General features: G+C 49.6%; 1 protein-coding gene across 7 annotated transcripts in view; it reads right to left on the bottom strand.

Moving 5' to 3' along the window:
* The window catches only part of PLEKHA7 (pleckstrin homology domain containing A7), a 207,935-nt gene that overhangs the window by 6,872 nt on the left and 177,097 nt on the right, over positions 1-23,966 (bottom strand). For 6 of the 7 annotated variants that reach the window (XM_064492545.1, XM_064492540.1, XM_064492542.1 and 3 more), the window contains 11 exons: positions 17,767-17,835; positions 17,513-17,593; positions 16,500-16,649; positions 15,787-15,888; positions 10,736-10,844; positions 10,343-10,569; positions 7,128-7,316; positions 6,911-7,028; positions 4,922-5,025; positions 4,205-4,405; positions 1,283-1,441 (listed from right to left, as the gene is read on the bottom strand). In XM_064492545.1, coding sequence (XP_064348615.1) covers positions 1,283-1,441; positions 4,205-4,405; positions 4,922-5,025; positions 6,911-7,028; positions 7,128-7,316; positions 10,343-10,569; positions 10,736-10,844; positions 15,787-15,888; positions 16,500-16,649; positions 17,513-17,593; positions 17,767-17,835 — 1,509 coding nt within the window. The remainder of the gene's footprint in view (positions 1-1,282; positions 1,442-4,204; positions 4,406-4,921; positions 5,026-6,910; positions 7,029-7,127; positions 7,317-10,342; positions 10,570-10,735; positions 10,845-15,786; positions 15,889-16,499; positions 16,650-17,512; positions 17,594-17,766; positions 17,836-23,966) is intronic. The other variant, XM_064492541.1, reaches the window with a different exon arrangement.

The following is a 23,966-nucleotide window of genomic DNA, read 5'->3' as shown; positions in this document are numbered from 1 at the left end:
TGGACTTGAATTTAAACCATGGCGAAAGATGGCAAGAAATAAGCTCTTCTCTGTTATTTCCAATGAGAGCAGATCCAGAGGAAGGAAGAAGATTACATTGTAGCAGGAGGGATTTAGGTTAGAGATAAGGAAGGACTTTTTCCCCTGGCTGGCAGGCCAATTAGGACACCACAAAACACACTTTCATTGCCAAGGCAGCGTGCAAAAGTTTCTTTTGTGAATCTGAGAAAGCACAAACCTTTGGCTGTTTTAGAGGTGCCAAAGGGAAAAGGTCTGAAGGCAGGGGACTGGCCTCGTCAATCCCTGAAGTTTCAGCTGAGCCGAGAACTCAGCAACTCCACAGGCATCAGTGCGTCCAAACCTGGATCTGTCCTTCATGTGGTGACAGCATTTCCTCTCATGCAGTTTCAGGCCAGGCCAAATGTGTCTGGGAAATCTATCCGCCACTGTGCACTTCAGTAGAATCGTCATTCAGCGAACATTTACAGAGCATCTACTATGTGCCAGGTCTAGTGCTGGGTGCATAAAGGTGAACAAAACAGCTACAGACACTGCTCTACAGAGCTTACACAGGCCACCGGAGACCACCACATGTCTTGAAGACCTTGAGTCTATGTCACCCTCTGACCCCTCTTCTCTTCTCTTCTCGTGGATAAGATACATTCTTGATTGGGGTTACTTGCTTTCCGGGGCCTGCCTGGTAATGATACACTTTAGCCACCAGAGGGCGAAAGAATTCAGACCAGAACTATGCAGAGCTGCCCGCCGCTATCTTGGCTGGAAATTTTGTCTGTGATTTCCAAACCTGTCTCCCCACCCACTCTTCTCTCTAAGTCCGATTGCTCAAGTTGGCCTGACCGGCTGGATGCAAAACCAACCTCTGGTTTTGCAGGGTACATATCCTAACAACTACCTTATCACATGTCTATTATGTGCCAGGCCACGTGCTCACGGCTTTCTGATCCTTGCTAATCGCTCCGGTAGTGTGCTGGGTCACCTAGCCCTCACCACAACCCACTTCACTGCTGCGGAAACCAAAGCACTGAAAAGTTAAATGACTTGCCCTAAATTATAGAGAGAGACAGATCTGGACCTGCATCAAAATGCCTCAGCTCCTCTTACTGGCTCAAGCTGCTGTTCACGCATCCTCTTGGGCCTCACTGAGGCTGAGCCTGTCCCCATTCAGAACGACACCCTCCCAGGGCCACTGGGAGGGTTGGTCAGGCTGGGAGTCTGAAGGCCATGCCTCCTGGTGGGGCATGAAGGAAGCCCCTGCCCTCACCTCTCTGCTGATGTCCAAGTCATAGTCTTGTGGTTCCAGGTCCAACTCAGTGACAGGCATGGCCTGCACCTTCAGCCAGCCATTCTCCTCTTGGTCCTTTCTTTCCCCTTGTACGGCCCGTTCCAGCAGCTGCAGGTCAAAGTCCTGCTCGCGCTTCCACTGGCAACAGAATGAGAGGATGAAATGTAGTCACTTCCCGACTCCCTTTTGGGTGGGTCTTGCAGGCAACTGGGGTTCTTGGGAAGATGGGCCTGTGACTCATTAGGGAAAAGCTATGTGACCAAGGACCTCAACCTCATCTCTGAAATAAGGCAGCAGTTTTGTGATATGTATGGTCTCTGCTGTGTGCTGAAACTGTGAAACAGAGACCAAGGCTCTGCCTCTCTGATGCGGCCTGATTCTAGACTGCTGATTTCTCTCTGATCTGGGTCCCAGAGTGTACAAACCTCCAGGGCACAGACTTTAGACTCACAATGGTCCTCGGGGACATAGGAGGCTCCCAGGTCCAAAAAGGTGACCCCAAAACAGAACCTGGGACAGAGCTCCAGAGAAGGGATTTGCTGCTTCTGCTGCCTGACAGCTCATGGAAGACTTTCTGGTTCAGGAGCCATATGTCCCAGCTCAGAAATAATGGGGAAAACATGCCCTTTGAGGCCCTGGTAAGCAAGTGAAGTAGCCAAGAGCCTTTCCAGTAGGTATTCTCAACAGGACAAAGTTAAGGGTGGGGAATACTGCACCCACAGTGGCGTTGGGGAGGTCCAAATGGGAGCAGCTTGGGCTCAGTGAGGCAGATAAACCGCTGCATAACACGTATCTATTTGGGGCAGATGTTTTATGTTAGAAAAAACAAAACCATGTAAAATTAAAATGCTAAATCAAATACAACATTTCCAAGGCTCTTTCTCAGTACCAACTCTGTAACAAGCAGGCTGCACAGAGGGAAACAGTAACCTAGTCACTTTAAGATCCCAGCACAACAGTTCAGCTCTTCCTGATCACCTGTGGCCTCAAAGCTGAGCGGGTTGTTGAGAGGAAGGAATGGGCTTAAAGCCTCTTTTCTCTTGAGCAAAAGCCAAGCAGATGTTTCTACATCCCAAGTCACCTCCTCCCTCCCACTCCATCCACCTCAGAGCCCTGAGTGGTCACAACGGTCTTTAATGCCCTACCTAGCCCCCCACCACCCCCCAGTCCCATACCCATTATCAGCACATTTCACCCATTCATGCACAAGCTCTCAGTGATGACTCTAAATCAGTGTAATTTCTCTTAGGTGATAGTTTCCAATTATGGTATGAAAGGATTAGGCAGCTGAAAATTCAGGGGTCAAAAATTAATTTAATGATTCACAAAGAAAACGCACATTTTCTTACACGCTCACTGGTGCCCCAAATAGAGACAAGTCCTCACATAAACCCAGCCTGATTGTTTCCACAAACAGAAAAAGTTCACTAGATTTTACAATGTTTCCTGGGGAAGAACCACGCCAATCCATTATCATTAAGCAACACGTTTATTGGCGCTGAGGCAGAGACTTACACAAGTCTTCTTTTCAAGAGAAAAATTACAAGGTATTCAAGTTACGATTTTTAGATCATCTTTCTACATTTGAAACATCAGGTTGTAAAAAGTCAGTGTTACCCCACATGACATTTACTTAAAAAGTTTAAAAGTTACTGGCTTTGCGGCTTTTCAGGTTACGTGTCCTGGGTCTTACCCCTTTGGTGTCTGAGCTAACCAGCTGCAAGGGGCCCCCTAAGACAGAACATAATGTCTCTTCTATCTGTTCATGTTATTAAATACTAGAAATACAAAAAGTTTTCCATAAGAAATTGTGCTGATGGGACTGGAGGAATTAAAACCGAACCACCTCAGACCTGGAAGAACTTATTCAAACATGCAATCTCTGAAGTCCACATCTACTATCTAGGTGTAAGGCATGGACTTTGATAAATGCATCATGCACAGACCTCTGCCGATGACCACGGCCCTCAGGTAGTGGGGCTGGCTTAGCCTTGAGGGGCGGCCTTTGGGATCGTGAATTATGAGTCAGTAGGCCTACATAAAAAGGGCAGCAGAAAGGTGAGTCACACATGGGAGTGCTCGCTAGGCTATGGAGAAAAGAGCTGCTATTATAAGCCTGGTAACAAGAGCACAGGCCAGTTAGAGAATGCTTGATGCAAATTAGAAGCTTCTGTAAACACAATCAGGCAGGGTTAGAGGCAATGAGCGGTAACACTAAAAGCAAAAGAGCTTGTGCAATGAATTAGGGAAAGAACAGTCAGGCTAGCAGTCTAGGGAAACACTTGATGTCAAACAACAGGGAAAAGTCAAATGGAATGTTTCCAAAAGGGACCTAAGGTGACAGTGGGCAGGGTGCAGTGACTGGAAGCACCACCAGGGGGCAGCGTGGACACCCTGGTTCTCCTGGGGCACCAGGGGGCCAGCACCACAACTGTGGGAGACCCCCAGGCCTCAGAGGTGTGGGGCACGACCCTGTGCTCAGCTGACCCACAGGGCACCTGCTCGGAGGTTTGGGAGGCTGGCTGGTTTACGCTCCTCCTCCTCAGATCATAGCACCATCTTCCTCTTCCACCTGCCAGCCCTGCACTCTCAAGTCCCTGCTTCGCCGAGACTCTGGTGCCTACAGAGTCCTCCCTCAAGCTCCACTGGAGAACTGACTTTGGACATTTTCTCCGGCTCCCAGGCTCCTGCCATGACATCCTCACTCCTGCTCTAGTTTCGAGCACTCTGACCAAGTCATACATGTGTCCCAGGTTGCGGACACACAGCCCACGGGGTGTTCTCTGAACCATCCAGGCCGACGGCCCATTGTCTCGAGGGTGTGATGTGCTTGTGTCTGGGGGACTCGGGGAAGCTCTGCTCCCTGTCCCAGCCCCGCCTGCCTGGACCCTCCTAACATACTGAGCCGAGGTCTCCGGGGAGCGGGTGGCTGAGGTAGCGGGACGAGGGCAGCCCCGCCCTCTCTCCTTGGCTCAGCGTCCTCTTGCGCTCCCGGACCAGTGCCTTCTGGTGCCTCTTCATGCGCTCGAGCTGCTCCTCCGCACTCATCTTGCCCCGCTGGTGGTCCCCTGAGTACAGGCGCTCCAAGGCACTCTTGGGTCTCTGAGGGCAGGAGGGTGAGAGACGGAAGGGCAGCTGGGCTGGGAACACACTAGGCAGCACCCTCTCTCTCTCTCACATACATATTCACACGCACAGTGGGCTCCACTTGGCCACTGAGAACCACTTCTGCTAAGCACACTCATGGACATGATACCCTTGGCCCTCACGGGCTCTCAGGGCAGTGCCCCAGCTGCAGATGTGACACTGAGGCCCAGGCCTGTCCAGTCGGGCACACATGCAGCACATGATGGGCCAGAACTCAGGGTGTAGACTTCCTGGGCGAGCCTCACAGACTAGAGAGAAAGGTGGGGGAACTCTGGGCAATGGAGAGGGCAGTGTGATGCCCTTCTTGGTGGGCAGTAGGGAGAGTGTCATGAGCACAAGGTGACAGGGACTCTGAGCTCAGGAAGGGCTGAGGTCACTTCATACGATCTCCAGTCACTGTCCACCTCGGAGCCCTTCCCTCTGTGCATGAGGGAGCAGTGAGCCCCTCGAGAATTTCTCAAGGCCACTCACAGGGTAGGTCACCTTGCTGCTTTCGGCATCTAGGCCCCTCCGGAGTGTGACGTAGGGAGCAATGGTGGACGACTGCTGGAGCCTCGACGTGGACCCTGAGAGCCCTTAGTGAGGAAAGACATGCAAATGGATTTGTGATGAGGAGGACAGACCACCAGCCCCTCCCCAGTCACCTCCCACTCCTGTGAGGGGACCACAAGGACCTAACCAACAATCTGCTCTCCTTCCTGCCCAGGACCTGGAAAAGCAAGTCCCCAGGTAGGGAATGAGGGCCAGCCCTTGGGTGCCCTCTGTCCCTAGAGATCTGTGGACTACCCTAGTCTTCCCTCACATGCAGGAGACCTGGGCTACTTGGCAAAAGGAAAGGATAGAGGTCGAGGAATGCCCTGCATCCCTTTTTCCTGATGAACTCCTATGAATCCTGCATGACCCAACCTGAGTGCCTTGTCTGTGAGAAGCCTTTTCAAATGCCCCAGGCAGAATCAGTTATTTCCCCACATCCTTCAGTATATTCACTGGTTGCTGCACTAACCACAGAGTCAACATATGTCTAATCAGATTGCAGATTCAACACTGCCAGGTTGACTGACTGACTGAATATATGAACAAATGAAGAAGGGAAAGAAGAAAGCACTGAGCACAGAGTACCTCCTGTACAGCAGGCAGGCATGGCGCCAGGTGTTTCATATAGATTTTGTCCCACTGGCCCTACCAGGTAGCACTGCCTAACAACACAGAGGTGTGCAATCTAAAGCTCAGAGAGGTTAAGCAACTTGTCCAAGGTCACGTGAAGCCACAGCCTGCGCTTTCTCCACTAGTGGCATTCTTACCAAGGGTGGTCCCTGCCATCCAGAAATGGGCATCACACTGACTGAGGACACCACTAGTATTCAGCACATGGGAAGAAGACTGACAAATGTCCTGCAATGCCCAGAGAACCTTAAGCAACAAAGAACCATCCTGTCCCACATGCCACTAATGCTGCACTGATGATCACCACTAGACTGTGATGAATGAAGGGGACAGCATTCCTGGGCATAACACCAAGGGTTGCTGTGGCCCAACTCAGCAGAAGTCAGAGCCCACCACCTCCAGGGACCAGGGCAGGCCACAGCAAGCCTAGACAGCATGGTGGGCTGGAAGTCACATAACCCCACAGGTGCCCGACCTGCGGCTGTGTGGCCTCCCGCCTCCACATACAGCCAACGGGGGAAAGCACCTGACCTCCCCCGTAGGGAGCAGACAGGAGGATCAGGTGAGGAGCAATGAGGGAGTGTGGTCAGCCTGCTCAGGGGTTCCAGGAGGCCCAGGTACAGAGATGTCTGGTGTCCTCCCTTTAAAAGGAATTCTGAGGAAGAGGCTCTGGCTGTGGGGAAAATGGATGAGTCTAAGGGCCCAAGTCTGTTCCCACCCCTTTCTCGAAGGGACAGAGGAAGGGAGTGAGAAGGGGGTCAACTGAGGAGAAGGGTGTGCTGGTTTAAAGAAAGGACTCATTGAGTCTTGGAGTGGCACAGAAGAGGAGAAAACCCTCCAGAAGGCCTGAGATGGCCACGCTGATGGCAGTCACCCAACATCCCAGCCTGCAGGAATGCTGGGCTTGTATTCTGGCTCCATTCCTTATTGGCTAATTGGCAAGTCATTTAATTTTTCTAGGCCTTAGTTTTCTTATCACTAAAATGGGGATAATAACAGTACTTTTCTCTAGGATTATCATGAATCTTAACTAAGTGAATAGAATGCTGGGCTTTACAAGTAATTTCTATTATCATTGTTCCCGGGGCCAGCTGTAATAAAAGAGGAAGAGAATCAGGATGTGAACCAGAGGAAGGAAGGACAGGCCCTCCCTACATCCCAGAGACTGTGACAGCTGCTAGTCACACCAAGGCCCAACGCCATAGAGAAGGGTGTGAGGACCGGGTGAGGGCTGGGAAGCAGTGGTGTGGTAGTGGCGGGGTTCCCAGAAAGACTCCATGGAGAGTCCTGCCTTACCTCTGCCTGGCAGCGTCTGGTACCTGCTCTCGGGGCCCACGAGTCCCAGGGAGGGCGGGGCCATGTCCCCACTGAAGGTCGCCAGCTCAGGCTCACTGACATATGACCGCAGCTCCACCTGCGGGCAGAGCCTGAGGCTGTCATACCTGCCCGGTGTCAGGCCACCTTCCCTCTCCCCACACACAGCGGGGCGACCCCTGGGGCCCTGCCTGCTCACCCTCGAGTCCCCGTTCACACACTGCCCCTGCTCCCGGTCTCGCTTCCTCTCGTCTGACTGCCGCTTGAGGCCCCTCACTGAAGTGTGCCGGATGATGGTGGCCTCCCTCGGCAGAGGGGGCACGGCTGGGGGCTGGTCCTCCGGGCTGTAGAGCTCAGGCAGTGGGGGCCTGGGAGGAGCCTCGTCATCCTGCTCAGGAGAAAACCCCAAATGAGTGCCAGTGAGAGGATGCTGAGGGGCGCCATCACAGTGGTGGCCCAAACGGCCAGAGCTGGCCGCCTTGGCCTACAGAGCATAAGCACCTCAGCACAAAGATGCCAACACTTCCCCTGCTGAGGGTTGAGCCGTGAGCATGCCTCTGCTCCAACCCCATCCTTCCCTGATTTACACATCTTGTGTGTTTCAGAGCGTTGACTATACACAATTCAGAACCCAGTCTCCTGGGTCCATGCTCTCCCTCCACTGTTCAGGGTGCACCATAAGGGGAAGCAGGCTGGTAACTGCACTTATTTGTATGTTTATGGCAGCACCCCACCACCTCCACCCGACCCCCGGTGCTCAGACTGAGCTGGCTCACTGTCCCTGCACAGTCTCTGCGTCCTCCCTCCAGCAGGCGGGGGGATCTGAGCAAGGACAGTCGACATCCTCCTGCCCTTTCTATCAAAAATGTGCATGGTTACAAAATATTTCCTCCTTCCTGACGCAGGCACTGAATAGGCAGTCGAGATGGGTGACTCACTGCCTTCCCTGCAGCCCACTCCCTGCACTGTGATGAATGTAACTATTTTCCTTGAATCCCCGGTCCACAGTGCTCTCTCAAGGCTGTGGCTTCTCTACAGACCGACAGCCTGGCCCCCGGCTGCCATGAACACCCACTTCTGGGACAAATGACCATCAAGACTCCTTCCTCCTAAACGCCCCTTTTCTTGGTCTAATTTTGCTTTGTTTTTCAGAAATTTTCAGAATTCAGGGAAGGGTTCTGCAAGCTTGTTTGGCAAAGGTTTATCAGCATTCTTTTAAAGCAACACATTTCATTGTTGTGAGAAGTTTAAACCGCCTACCCAAGATACCCATAGGCTCTCTGAGCATCAGTAATTTCCAACCCTGACAAGATCTCAGAATCACCAATTTGTAAAAAGCCCCACAGAAAGATACACACAAACCTCTGATTGCCTTTCATTGAAGGCAATAGAATGTCTCACGATAGAGGCTGGGAGGGAGACATTTTACATACTTTTTATATCCTTTTATTTTGCACCCTTTCAGGATATTGTCTAATAAAAACATAAATGACATTAAATACAAGAGAAACCAAACAAAATGAAAGAACTACAGCTATATGCACAGGGAACCATATTCAATATCTTGTAACAGCCTATTATGAAAATGAATATATATGTATAACTGAATCACTATGCTATACATCAGAAATTAACACAACATTATAAACTGACTATATTTCAGTTAAAAATTAAAAAAAAAAAAAAAAAAAAGGACTACAGCTTATATGCACCTCTGGCAGAAAGAGAAAGGGCCTGCACTGAGAAGGGCCCCACAGGCTCCAAGGGCTTCTGGTTGCTAGAAAAGTTCTATTTCTTGGTCTGGGTGTTGGTACAATGTAAGTGGTCTCTATTACTATTTGCTAAATTATATATTCATGCTTTATGTCAATTTCAGGATGCATATCATTATTTCACAAATATAAATATAAAACAAGCAACCAACAATTTAAAAAATGAACACACATACAGTACTAGGAGGGGAGAAAAGATCCTGTCCCCCTCCTTGGTAACCCTGTTGTTCAACCAAGTTGAAAAGCCCTGGCTCGAAGCCACAGAGACTAAGCTCTGAAGAGGAATCTCCATGATCGTCTATTTCAAGCTGCCTGTTCTGCATAAGGGGAAACTGAAGAAGCTGAGAGAGGAGATGGGTCCTGTCTGAGGACCCAGAGAGAGACAATGGCTGCGATCCAGGCAGCCCTGCTTGTTTCCCTTTGCTCCTCGTCCCAGCTGGCAGCAGCCGTCTGCCCCAGTCATTCCTTCTATTTGTTTTGCTATTTTCTACCTCCTATTTGGTGGCTGGTGCTCCATGACTCTTTGATCTGGCACTGGGAAGGAGATCTCAGGATGAAGAAATTCACAATGACCCTGGGTCCCAGCACCTGTCTTCTAGCTCTGGGCCCTGGGCTGTGGCTGGAAGCAGGTGAACAGTGAGGACCAGGTACGGGAACTTGTGTGTTTCAGCCAGCACTGTGCACCGATCTCGTCAGACGTCCTAAACACACACGGTGCCCAGGCAAAGCTCCTCCAAGCCCTTGTTGGCAAAAACCTGGAGGCCCCATTCCAAGGTCCCCTTTGCCATAGCTCCCCTGTCACTTGGACCAGGCCCCTCGTTTTTCCCAGCCAAGGCTGGCCTGGCCCTGGAGACATGAGCCTGGACCATGCCTTCTATTTCCTTAGAGCCTCCTGTGCTCCCAGATTTGGCCAAGGGCTTGGCCCTTCTCCATGTCAGGCAAGCCAAGGTGCTGGCCTCGGCAACCTCATGGGCCACAGGCCTGACCTGAGGACCAGGGCTGAATGTCTAATTAGACGTCAGATGGTACAAAGAATGGCCGGGAAATGCGGATTGGATCCACTAGCATGGAGACCTTATGCAAATGTTAACACTGTAAGACCTCAGTTCTCTTGTCTGTGGGATGGGGATACTGCCCTTCCTGCCTCTACTCCATGATGCTGTTGTGAAGATCACGTGCATCCTCACAACCCAGCACGGTGCTCAGCTACAGGTGAAGATAAGGACGCTCTTCTGCTGAGATGCACTCACTGCCCACAGGCTTATGTAACTGCAGATATGCACGAAGCCCTGCACAGGGCAGGCACACACCTCCCTGCACGATGCAGATCACAAATTCCGCCCTGCTCAGTGCAGTCACTTCCTCTTACTTGGCCTCAGCCCTCTCAGCTGTAAATGGGGAGGGCTGGGCTAGACCACCTCTCAGGGCCCTTCTAGCTCAGAGAGACTAAGCACAACAGCAGGGCCCCCATCACTCCTTAAGTGCTCACAGCTCAGGAACCCCTCAGGACTCTGCCTGGTTCTGTCTCCCCAAGTTTCCTAAAAAGCTTCTCTCCCAAGAGAAGCTGACCTGAGGACAGAGAGGAACAATCATCCACCAGAAAGGAAACGATCGTGCTCGGCTCCTGGTCGTCAATACTCACAACTTTGGGCTTCGTCTTGGTTGGTGAGTGCAGGGGGGACGTCACCTTCCTCAGCTGGGGCGGGTGAGGTCGGTACGGCACGTAGGTTTGCAGCTGGGGGAACAGTCGAACCTCCAGAGGGGTCCGCACTGGGCTGGTGGGAGGGCTGGGCTGCGCGGGCGGCTTGCTCTCAGAAGTCGAGAGTGAAGGCACAGGCAGGTGAGGAAGCAAAGGCACCGTTTTTCTCTCTGAGGGGCACGGAGGGAAGCAAAGGGTGCGATGGAACAAAGACCCTCTTCCTCGGAGGACACAGGAGTGATTTACGCCATGAAGATCCAACATTCCCAGGGGCCATCCCACATCCCTGGGTGCTGGCCTCCAACACCCTCACCCCCGGGAAGATGGCCCGCTCACCCGGATTTTTGACCGATTCCACCAGGATTCTAAAGTTCTCTTTATTTGCACTCAGGCCTGCAATGACATCTTCAATCCTCCAGAGATCCTTCTGTATCTGCGATTTCTCCTGAGGAAGATGAGGCCAGTTGTTCATTTCCTTTTTAGCTCCTTACCAGAATGCTGTCATTTCAGACAGAGCCCCTGACCCTGGGGGTCAGTATCCCCTTTGGAAATCCCACCGGGGCTATAACCATGCCTGCTTCGCAGCTCCCTGGGGAAGTGCAGGCGTGGAAGATGCCCGAGGTCCAGGGGAGAGATTTCAGAGGAGCGCTCACCTGTTCACCTAATTTAAAAACAGACTGTCTTAAATACTGTATGATTCCACTTATACGAGGTTATCCAGAGTAGCCAAATTCAGAAACAGAAAGTAGAAAGGTGGTTGCCAGCGGCTGGGGAGACAAGGGACTGGGACAGTTGTTTAATGCGTCCAGAGTTGCAATTTTGCGAGATGAAAAAATTTCTGGAGATGTGGGTGTATAATAACGTGACTACACTTAACACTACCAAACTGTACACTTAAAAATGGTGAAGGTTGTAATTTTTATTTTATGTGTATTTTACGATTTAAAAAACAGACTGTCTTAGGCAACCACGGCAGAAGGGAAGAAAAGGCAAGGACTAGAGGTTACACTATCCCCAGGATATAAAGAGCATCTATCCTGGGATCTGGGGGTTTAGTTAAGAGTACATGGGCAGTGGATAGTACCTGGCAGCAAAAAGGAATGAATATATGTGCTACAACATGGATGAACCTTGCAAACATTATGTCACGTGAAAGACGCCAGACACAAAATTCCACATATTGTATGACCTCATTTATATGAAACGCCCAGTATAGGTAAATCCATAAAGACAAAATTCGATTAGTGCTCGGCTAGAGCAGGCGTTGAGAGCTGGGGTGGGAATGGGGCGTGGTTGTTACTGGGTACTGAGTTTCTTTCTGGGCATGATGAAGATGTTATACAATTAATTGTTGGGGATGGTCACACAACTCTGTGAATGTAGTAAAAATCACTGCATTTAAATTTAATTCACTTTAAAATAGTGAATTTTGTGGTATGTGAATTACATGATAAAGCTGTTATTTTTTTAAAGCACAAGGGAAGAAGAGCCAGGCTATGTGACCTCACTTTGAAAGTTACAACCAAAACCACCTGGGAAGAGGCCCTAGAAAGACGTGAGCAGGGGTCGCAGGTATCTTTTAATTGAGTTGTTTAAACATCAGATATGGTATTCTTCTAATTTTAAAATTATCACGGTCCCACCCCATGGACTTAAAAAGGAAGGCTCCACTCCCCTGTCTCCTCTGAGGGCACCTGGCCACCCTTAATTGGAAGAGTTCTCACACGTGCGTTATTTACGGATCTGCCCGATCCTGCACCTAGACCACTGCTCCTGGATACATCCCCACAGGGCTGGGTACGGAGCAGATTCTCAGTACGTGATGCTGAATAAATAAAGGACCAACCACATAAAGTTCCTTGATCAAATACTGACCAACAGCTGTGACAACAGACGTCTGAGGCCTCCCTCCTCGAAGGGGCTCACACTCTCATACTCTCCCCACCCTTCCAACGCCAGTGCATGTCCTCAGGGCTGTAAGCAAATATAAGGCTTGATGCTCAGCTCCGCACTGAAGTGCAAGTGTCCTAGGACAGATGTACGCCTGGGCAAACGGGACTATCTCTAGAGCTGAGGTCCCTGAGCAGAGTGTTGGGAACAGGTGAAGGACGAGCCTGAGGCTTAAGTCATCTCTCTCCTCCCTGGCCGTCTACCTGGCCTACTTCTGTAAGTTCACAATGCTGCCCCCGTTTTGCCTGTCACCCCGACATGTAAAAGAAGAGCAGAGAGGAGCAAAGGCCAGAGAACTTCTATCTCTCCCCAAAGACAATGGAATTTCAGAACTTAATGACAAGGTGAATGAAGCTTTTGGGGAGCACAAAGGTGGGGTTTCACCCCTCTATCCTCACATCACACTGTGCAGGAAGGCTCCTATGTTCCACATTCAGCAAAGGCTTGAACTCATTGTCCAGAAGCAGGGACACCTATAGGTTGCCTCACCTATTACTGACTCTCACAGTTCCCTGGAAGTTCTTTTATCCTCCGGTTTCCCTGCCTAGTGGCCATGAGGATCTTCATAAATAAAGCTACTCATCTTTACCAAAAAGGCCATGGATTTTCTCACAGCCAAACCTGGCTAAAGAGAAGCGAGTTTCCCAGCCCCATTACTAAGAATTTGCATCTGGGGCTGCAAGCCTGTCTCCGGTGTCAATGATTTATTCAGGACTCTAACAGCTTGTCTGGCCTAGAATTACACCAAAGAAGTTAGCATGGAGCCTGCTCAAAGAAGGGCTTTGTGAGCTTCCCAGGTCACTGTGACACCCAGGTAAAGCCTGGGCAATGCCACTAGGCTGGGTGGAAACAGAGCTGCAGGAACCAGGCTTCAAATTGGCCTGTCTCCTAGTAACTAACAGGGCTAGGTTCTCTAGAAGTCTGTGACAAGACCTATTTGGTTTTTGGAGGGGAAAGAAGGACTGTGGACCTGCTGTACATTAAATCATTGTTAAATAAGGCACAATAGAAATACAAATAGCCAATAATCATATGAAAAGATGTGTAACCTACTAGTATTCAAATATACGCAAATTAAAACAAGATGTCCTTTTTTAGCAGGCAAGCTGGCAAAAGCTAAAAACACTGATAACATCAAGTGCTGGCAAGGATGTGGGTAAACAGGTTCAGTGCTCTCATGCACTGGAGTGGAAGGGCAAATGAGTGCAGCCCTGCAGAGAGGGATCTGGCAGTATCTGTCAACATTTAACATGCACACTCATTTCAACCCAACAAGTCCACTCCTAGGAGCCTATCTTAGAATGATGCTTATAAACAAGCTTAAAAAGGCAGTTACATAAATGCTCATTGTGACACTGATTATAAAAGCAAATCACTGCAAATAACTTACATGCCTATAGAGGAGGAATGGCTAAATAAAAGTATGGAGTATCCAGACTACGAAATACTACGTAGCAGTTAAAAACTAATCTCATTGACTCAGACCAACAATGTCCAACACAATTTCTGAAATTATGGAAATTTTCTACAATCTGTGCTGTCCAATATAGAAGCCACTAGCCACATATGGCCACTGAACACATGAAATGATTCTAGTGTGATTAAGAAATATATTTTTAATTTTGGTTAATTTAAATTAATTTCTGTTTAAATTTAAATAGCTATTGTTGTAGGCAGAATAAGCTTGGGGGTATCTTTCCTGGAAAGATTCCCATAACAAAGTTATGACAAAAAAGTGGGTTATCAAATAATGTGAAAGTATGATTCCTCTTTAAGTAAATCCAACTCCCACCCGCAAATAAATTATATGATACTATGTATGTACATACATTTGGAAATGTGTAGAAAATGATCTGGAAGGCAACGCTGCAAACTGATGGCACTGATTACGTACAGGGAAGGCGATGGGACTGGGGCAGAGAGAGGAAGGGAGGAGGAGCTTTTGCATCCTTTTTTGGTTTTGCTTCTCATTGTATAAAATTTTCAGAGAGATGCATTTGTGTTATTTGTATGATTAAAGAAACATAAGGAATGAAAAGCTAAAAAAAAAAAAAATACTGCTGAAATTCATGTGAATCACTGAAGTCCAAGAAGGTAAATATTATGAGACAGGACAGTTCAAGGAACAAGTAACTAGAGAACTGTTTGAAGGACTTTGCCAACAATATTCATCTATTTATTTCAAGCCACTATGTTAAATGCTGGGGATTCAAAAAGAAGAGGAAAATGTTAGTTCAAATGAAGGCAAATTATGGGGAAAAAACAACAGCTACAGAAGCTAGACAAGTTCTGGGTGACCTCATAGGCCAACCTTAGCCACAGGCAAGAGTCTCTTCCATGTGGTCCTGGACCCGGCTCTCTGGGACCAGCTCCAAGTGGTGAGTGGAGGGATAGCAGCGCCTGGGAAAACCTCCTGGTCCACAAACCTAAACCCCCTCTCGAATTCCTTCTCTTTTCTCGGGGTGATGCTGGTGTCTAGATAGTCAACACATTCATTAAATCACTTCAGTGAAGAGCGCTGGCTAGAGCTACTTCATCAGTTAGCAACTCTAGCTCCTAAACTGGCCCAGCACAGGGCCCTGTACACAAGAAGCCTCAATGCTTGCTGAATTCAAATAAACTGAATTTATGTCAGGGCCCTGAAAGAGGAGACATGGATCTGAAGTTGGGTTTGAAAGTGGGTTATTTTCCATTTTCAAAATCTTGAGGGTGGGGTGGAAGCCTGGCTGGGCACCCCAATGAGGGAACACTGACAGCAGAAGGACCCAACCCGCCGCAAGAAGGAAAACCACACAGGACTTTCACTCGCTCACCTTTGGAGTCAGACGCAGCTATCAATGGGCGGCCTGGCTTTAAAGTCGAGGAGGCAGGGCTCTAAGGCTGCCTCTCCTGAGCGAGGCAGGGGCTGCAGCCACAGGCATCGCCCAGCCTGGCCTCCAGAAATGCGAATGGCCACCTGAGACCAGAAGCGCCTCGATGAACGTGAATTCACACCACCGATCAGGTGAGGGCTTAATGACATCAATCCCCAGGAGTCAGGGAGGGAAGGAGGCGGGGCTTCCTGCTGCTAAGTGAGCAGCTAGGACCCCAAGACCAGGCCAAGAACCACAGAGGACAGATGACCCTCAAGTCTCCGTAAGGTTCTTAAGGTCAGTAGTAGTGTCTCCTCTGAGGGAGACAGTAGTCTCAAATGATCAGTACAGTACAGCATGGTACTACAAATGATCAGTAGTAAAACCTCTTAAAAAAAAAAAAAAACACCCAAGACCTTGTCTTTGAGAGCGGAGAGGCAGAGGGGGCTGAGGTGAGGCTTCTCACAACTGTCTGGCTGGGGGAAGGATTCCCCAGAGGAGAGCCTGGGGTGGTGAAGGGCCCCCACAGGGGTAGGCTCTCAGAAGAAACCAGAGCTCAGAAGGGATGAAGAAACCTTGGGTCACCTGGAAGAAAAAGGCTCTTCTGTGTTGCTCCTGCAGCGTCTGTTTCAGCTGCTCCACATCTCTCTCCAGCTTCAGGTATTCATTCCAGGCGTTTTCCATCTCCTGTGGGATAAGGAAGTGCTTCTCATTCTCAGTGGCCCCCCAGAAGGGCCCATAAGCACCTGTGCTCCTGCCCTCTGCTGCCCCAGCCGGGAGAAGGGGAAGGGGAGCCCAGCGAGCCCCAGGCAGGCCTGGGCAGAGAGATAGGGTTGTCTTCTCATTCACGCTCTGACCCTGGCCACCTGCCCTGTGCCCTCTCCCACCCTTGAGGATGCTTTGGTTCTCAGCTCCAGCAGACAGGGCCTGTATCACATCAGATGTACAAATAAAAAAGCAGAAATTCTGACATCTTAGAATTAACTGCACACGGATCAGGGGAACAACATGGCAGGCTGTTTTGAGACATCTGACCCTTTGGGTGTCACTGTAGCCATCCAGGAGTCACTGATAGAACAGCTTAAGGCACCAGTAGAGATAGACTTGTCAACCTGGACAAAGTAAGCTACAGTCAGGAGGCAGCCTGGAGGAGTTCTGCTACTCCAAGACTCTCACCCCTGGCCACCAACTCAACTACAGCTTGGGAGATGAGAAAAGTGGCCTCCTGGCTAGCCCATCCTGGGAAGGGAACGGATAGGGTAGGGGGGTGTCTGCCATCCTCCACACCCTCTACGCACTGTGGACTCTCTGGAGAGCTCTGCCCGGATGTGGACAAGGTCCTCCTGCAGCAGCCTCTGCTGGTAGGCAATCTTCTCCAGGTGCTGGGGCTGGTCTCGGTACTGTTCCATCTGTCTGTGCAAGACCTCCAGCACGGATTCTAGCTGATCCTGCATCAGACCAGGGCCAAAGAGCAAGAGGATTGTTCAGGAGTCCCTTGAGACTCCCCCACCATGCCAGGAACTAAACAAACCTGCTGGATCTAACTGAGGCTGAAGGGCCAAGATCCAGATGGGGGCCTGAAAGTCAGGGCCTCTGATTCCAGCTCTGACTCTGCCCACTGGGAGGACTCCTGGGACAAAGACGTAACAAATTTGCACCTCAGATTTCTCATCTATTTAGTAGGCCAAAGGCCATCCACTTCTTATGGGACAAACTATGAGGCTAAACCAACAAACAGATGGAAAACTTGCTAAGCTCTTGAAAAAAGAGTGTATTATATAGAAACCTTGAGTACCACAAACATAATGCCACTTAAATGCAGAAAAGAAAAAATTCACACTAAACATCAGTGGCCCCCAGACCACTTCTCCCCTCCCACCAGAGTTGCTTCTTCTATTTCCCAGATCTCAAGGGGAAAGGGGCCTTAGGAAGTGAAAACCCCAGCCCTGTTATGACTATGGCCACCTTCTCCAAGGCAGCCCCCTTCCCTTGGGTTTAGGGGTCCAGGGTCATCACAAATAAGCCAGTGGAGCCCTCCACTCCCAGGCTCACCTCACAGGGCCTCCAAGGAGAGACAGGCCAGGGCAGTATTAAGGTCAGGGAGGTGGTACTTGAAATAAGTATGCTGAGGTCTCCCTATACAGTTTCAGATAGAAGCTCCACAAAAAATACCCTTTAAACCCAAAGACACTGTTCTGGATACATTAATACCTGTTTTTCAATACTAACATGAGACTAGGCTACAGAGCGGAAAGACAGGATGACAAATCCCACACCACCCAGCCCAAGATTATGCAAAACTGGTGCATACTTTGTTCTCCTTGAGGGCTCGTATCTTGTCTTCTAAGTCCTGCAGGATCCTGTCTTGTTCACAGAAGACACTCAGTTTGACCTGTGAACAGAACAGGTTGGAGAGGGCCTGGGATGATGAGAAAAGTGCATGGCCTTGGAGTGTGATCAGAAAGCCGTTGGCTACAGAACCATCTAAACCCTGCCTGAAGCTGCCACCCCGGGTCTGGAGGTAGCAGGCAGCCAAGGGGTCAGCCTGTCACTCTGCTCACTCACGTCAATGTCACTCTCGGCAATCTTCACCGGCTTCAGACTTCGGTCCTTGAGAAGATCCCGGCCTGTCATCTGGGAGGTGAACAATTTAAAGGAGATTTAACTACAGGGTTCAGGATCAGAACTCAGGAAGAAAAGTTAGCCCTTTAATGGGCAGGTGTGGAAGTCTTGGCAGTGGCAGGTAGGGTCACAGCATGGAAAGGGCAAAAAACTTGGGCAATCCCTGCTTTACTTTTATGTGTATTTCATTTTAGGGAAAAAACAAAACCTTTTTGAGATCTTATTAGTACTCGTAAATTTCTCAAATGAACAAAAACAGACTTTCGAGTTACAGTATCTCCAGTGTAAAAAGCTTAAATTTTCCCCAAATGAGCTCAGTATGAATCTCAAAAGATTTGCCATTGATTTAAGAGAGAGTTTTGCTACTAAACCTGGGGTCAAATTCAGATAACAGAAGTCCATGACCCCCACCCAGGGCTGTGGGGTGGGTAGGCCAAGAAGAATGAGCAAATCCCCTGGGTATCATCAAGCTCTGATTTAAGAACATCTGAGCAGCCCACCTCCCCATGAGTAAGACCAGCCCTCCTCACTCTCCACTATTTGGGAAAAGGATCTGGCCAAGGGAAGAAGGAACCCAGAGAATGCCTGGTTGGGGTTTTCAACTGATCCCTGAATCGCTAAGGTTAGGCCATACTTGTAATACAAGTTACAGGTTACCCTGTCCTGTCAAGAAAGGAAACCACAAAGCGGTAGGAAAAAAAAAAAATCACTCAAACTTACAGGCTAGTGGAATCCCACATTTGCCATCTTTCCCAGGACCCAGTGTGGGCAACATGTTGCCCATCTCTCACTGACCCATACAACACCAAGGCCTAACTCTTGAGTCCATGTTTTCATTTCCTCCAAATCTCCTTCTTGCCAAAAGCTGTGCAGGGGCAGGGGGACCCTTTTCAAAGACGCACCCCCACAGCTAAGCCATGGTCAGGGACAGCTGGGTCAAATGTGCACCATGTAAAGGAGGCCGTCTTGCTGAACTCCATTTTGCGATCTGACCAGAAAAATGGAGGGTGGAGCTGACCACAGCAGAGACAGGTGGCGTGTGTACTTTGCAGCAGGTCCCAGTGCGGATGAACACACAGCCGCTGGAGACACGGCCCTCACTTTCTCCCTGCTCTATCAAGTTTGTGAGTGTGAATCACAAGCAGAAATATATTAGCAAATATTCCCCTCAACTCAAGCCAGCCATGTATTCAACTGGCCGACACTCCCTTCTCCCTGACAAGTATCACCAGCAAGTCCAAAGGTCAAGGTCAAGGGAGAAGCCCTCTCCATGCCTTGCGCTGAGGACTGCGCCTGGGCTGTAGCCCCGCCCCCACCATTCCGATGCTCTGGTGGCACAGCAGAGGACAGGGACCACTGTCTTCTTCATCTTGGTAAAGTCAGCCCTGAAAGGAAGGCGTGGCACACTGGAAGGCACTCGGCAAAGTATTTACTGCCTTGCAGGTAGGTCAAAGGGAAATACATGCAGGTCAGTCCTAGAGAAAGAAGAACTCCAAATTCTGCTCCTCAAACTGGCAAATTATGTGTACATACAACCATACACACAGTCACAGAACACACTGACCACAGCAACAATCTACAAAAAACAGACTGTGCTGGCTCCTTGGGGACAAGGGGTGGGGGGTGCAGGAAAGGAGAGAGGGTTATTAATCACAAAAGCAGAATTTCCCAGACAAGACTTGGGCCTTTAAACCCAGGGGAACCCAGCAGGTAGAGGTGGGGAAGTCTTCGCTGTGTCACAGTCCTTCACCAGAGTGAGGGGTGATGAACTTGTCTACTCTCCAGGGCGCTGACCCTTAGCGCATTTCCCAGGAAGAAACCATTTTCAAGTGGAGACATGCTTTGGGGAGTTTTCCTCTTAGCAAAACTCTTCCCTTTATGCCAATGAAGCTTTTTCCAGATGATATCTTTTTTGATACTGAAATAGCAAGGCAGAGACTCTAGCTGAGCAGGGCCTCATTTACCCAGCACCATCAGGCAAGGAATGAGGTGTTTCTACACAAAAAGGGCACTTTCAGAAAGCTGAGTCTTTCAAACTTTTTGATGGAAAGCCTTCTAAAAGTATGTCCTTCACTGCCTTCACAGAATACTGAATATAAATTCAACCTTGTGGGGGATGAATCAGAGTCATGATTATAAAAACCAGTAATGCAGAATTTCTTAGAAGTCCGTGTTTAGGACTATTTGCCTACTTGGTTAAATGTTCCCAAATTTCCGTGCTTTCACTTCCACTTCAGACTGACATGTTTCTCTTCTCTCTGAGGATGTTAGCACTCCCTCTTTCCTAAGAAGTCACTTTCTCTTTGTCCCCCTTTTAATGTGCTGCTTTTAACGTGCTATGAATTAGGAATTCAAATGACTGAGTCCCTTAGGATTAGAAACTCAGCAGAGGTGACACATTTGCTGTTCTTTCCTGTCTCCCTTGCTCCATCTGGGTTTGGTGCCCATTAAAGGACATTGTCCCACACCTGGGTCTGCCACTACTATGGGCCTTAGTAGCGATACGTTCCGTCTCCCCTCACTAGTCGGTAACCTAACTGGGCTGACTGTGGGGCCTGTGATGCATTTTCTCTGTATCCTCAAAGCCCAACCCAGGGCCCAGCATACTGTGGATATTTGAGAAGCATCTGCTTAGTGAGTCTGTGAATAGAACAAAGCAAGGTGACCTGGCTGTGCTCAGGGCCTGAGACCATTGCCTAAGGGTTAAAGGTCACAGGCTTTGGAGCACGGGCTTCGTGACAATGTTCACACAGCTCAGAGGTCCTTTAAGCTTCTGAATTCAGCTTTGTTCCAGAGCGCCAAGGCTACTAAGACACAGCCATATCTAACTTTCCTTTTCAAATTGCCCTTTGTGATAGCAATGTTTAAATCTATTAAAAGAATCAACTATGGGTCCCTGGCATCTCTGTGACCAGGAAAAGTGAAAGTCAGTGGGCACTCATCCATTTGAAAGAGTCTCTGCTTCAGAAAGGAATTAAAGGCTGCCCAGGCATCTTACTCCCCTCCACCACATCCCAAGACACCTGTACTCAGGGCTCAAGATGACTGGACACACACCTGCTTCCCAGCCTGCAGCCCCCTCTGGAATGCTGTAAAAGCTGGCCACATTTCACGCACCACTTCTGCACCACTCAAAGCGGGGCATGGTGAGGGTGGGCATTTTACCCTACTCCAGTTCCAGACTGTTTTCAGACAACACCCTGCCCCGAAGAAGAGCCACGCTAATTCCAGGGAGGAATCTTAGGACACCCGGCTCCTCCAAGGTGACCAGGAACTGCTGCTCCCTCCCAAGGAATTCATGCTCTAGGTCAGCCCTCACCGCGGAGGCAGACAAGTGACAATGGAAACACAACACAAGCTGGTGGCAAGCTAGGCAAGCCCCACCCCCTCCCACCACCCCCCATGGCAGCACAAAAGATGGAGCCACAGAACACCACGGGTGAGAGGCTCAGCCTGCGCACCAGCCAAAATGCTGAGGGAGCTTCAATAGAATGAAAATAAACCAAAATGACTTGCAGGAAGCCTGGGGGCGGTCAGGAGAGCCCCTGGTTAAGCAAGTGATGGAGTCGGCACTGAGCCAGAAGCAATGGAATGGCCCCGCCTGGAGACACAGATCAGATCATCTTACGCTTCTCCTGGGCCGACAGCCCCGTGCTGACTTCTTCAGCACTTTGTAAAGCACGTTGATCAAAGGTTCATTATTTTTTATCTGTTCCAAACAAAAAGGCAAATACAACAAAACGTAACAGGTGAGACATCAAATGACATTTGAAGGAGCCAGAATCTGGGGAACTGGCCAGGGGAAGCCTGAAGGAGTATGTGAGGGTTGTGCAGTTCAGCTGAGGAAGTCTCAGTCTGGCTACGCTGCTTCCCAGCTGGGGGACCTCTCCAGACTTCAGTTCCCTCCTCTGTAAATGGGGGTTCATAAGCGCTGCCTGATGGATCTTCGCACAGGCCAGTTTATGCGAGAGTGCCGATTTTAGTGCCCGTGCCCTCCCTGGTTCTGCCTAGGAGGTGAGGGGGGCCTCTACTTCTTCCTTCATCCTCCCTGGTCACAAACTATAAGATACCGAATGTTCAGAGTGAAGCATTAGTCTCACCCCTGCCCAACATTTTCCACCTTTGACTCCACACTTCAAAAATGATGTCTTACCAATGATCCCAAAGGCTTCCAGCTCCTTTGAGGGAACACTGTCTCCATCCACCAAGGCGCTGCATCCCAACCCTGGCTCCAACACTGGGACCACCCAGGAGCTTTAAAATGTATGGACGCCTGAGTCCCACTCCAAGAGAATCGGGATGTAACTGGTCTGGAGTGGGGCCTGGGATTCTTAAAAGCCCTCTCCTGGAGGAGACTAATGTGCCGTCAGGATTGGGAACCACTATTCTAAAAGTGGCTCTCAAACTTGAGCAGGCTTCAATCACCCAGAGGGCTGTTAATATTCAGACTTGCTAGGCTCCACCTCCACAGGTTCCCACTACGCAGCTCTGGGGTGGGACCCAAGGTTTTGCATTTCTAACAAATTCCCAGGAACTGCTGATGTTCATTTGGGATCACACTTTGAGGACCATTGCTTGGAAACCATGTTTCTCAGCCATGGCTACATATTAGAAACACCTCAGGGGTTGTTTTTCTTCTTCTTCTAACTTTCTTTTTTAAAGAGTAATATCTGAGTATTACCAACTAAATCAGAGTCTCTAAGGGATAGGATCCAAGCATTCGTATTCATTTAAAGACTCCCCTAGTTGTTCTAGTTCATGACCGGGTTAACAATCTCTCTCCAGAACAACAGACCTCAATTTAGTGTGCACAAGAATCACCCCAGCGCTTGATTTTAAAAATGCGGAATTCTGGGCACCATTACCAGAGGTTTTAATTCACCGGAACCCTCTAGATCTGCAATTTTTTTTTTCATCAAGCTCTCAGGTGATCCTGAGATAGATAGTGTCCAGACAACGACTTAAGAAATTGCTCCAGAAGCTAACTGGAAACAGACCCTGAACAGAGAAGCCCAGCTCTCAGGCTTAAACAGGAAGAGTCTGAAGGCCAGGCACTCGGCATCACTGACGACAGCCCCCGCCTCTGGGGCTGACTGCAACTTGCTCCTCCTAAAAGGCACCACTGCCGGCACCCTCCACCCCACTTTCCCAGCTGTGCTTCCCCGCTGCATAAAAACAATTCAAGCTGTCAACAGCTGAGAACCTGCACACTCCCTTTTCAGACCTGGCTGGGGTGTAAGGGACTGAAGAGCAGAACTTTAATGCCAGAAACACAATTCAGTGAATTCAGCTTTAGGGTGGGCAAAGGACATGGTATACAGAAGAAAGAAGGCAGGTGTGGAGTTAGTCACTGAGTTCACACCCCAGTGCAGAACTCTGCAGAAGTCACCTCTCTGTTACTTGGGTTCCTGGTTAGTAAGGTAGGGATAATAATCCTTATTTGCTCAAAGTTGCTGGGAGGATTAAGTGAAGCAATGAACATCCGGTGTCCAAACATTGCCAGGCAGGAACAGACGCTTAAGCAACATGAAATCCCCTCCACCCTGGCACCGCCAAGTAAAATGCCAAGGCAGTAAACGTTTCCAGAAAGAACAGTAATACAGAGAGTCTTCTAAGAGAGTGGAGCCTGCCTTTATTTGATCACTTGGCACCCCAGCAGGAACGCTCACTTCAGGAGAGCAAACTCCACAACACACGGGCAAGCAAACACCACCAGCTGGTTCTGAAAGCTGAGTGTCAGCTGATGGGGGTGGAAGCGACATGGACTCTGGATCCCTAAGTCTGTGGCCTTTGGGACAAGGACACAGGGGGACTCTAGGCCTCCTAGGGGCAGGGCAACCACACCCTTCTCCAGAGAAGTTCACCTTCTTATTCTCCCCACAAGGACCCAGGAGGGACTTCTCACAAGAAGATGGTCACAGTGGGGTGCGTTCATTGCCATCTCCACACCCAGGCTGGGCTCCAGGGCCCAGTTCACTTGTGTCCTCAGAGGCCCTCGTCTCAGGAAGCCCAGCTGGGCTCAGCATCAGCTCCTCCTGTCTAGCGTATCAGAGGCTCTCAAGAGCCATCGGGCCTGAGGGCGTTCCTGATCCGGTCACTCCTCCCATTCAGTGCTCACCTGGCCTCAGCTGCATCCCAGTGAT

Source organism: Camelus dromedarius, chromosome 12, assembly GCF_036321535.1.
Source record: "Camelus dromedarius isolate mCamDro1 chromosome 12, mCamDro1.pat, whole genome shotgun sequence".
Taxonomy (NCBI): Eukaryota; Metazoa; Chordata; class Mammalia; order Artiodactyla; family Camelidae; genus Camelus; species Camelus dromedarius.
The sequence above is the reverse complement of the archived record's forward strand: the minus strand, read 5'-3'. Positions and strand labels throughout refer to the sequence as shown.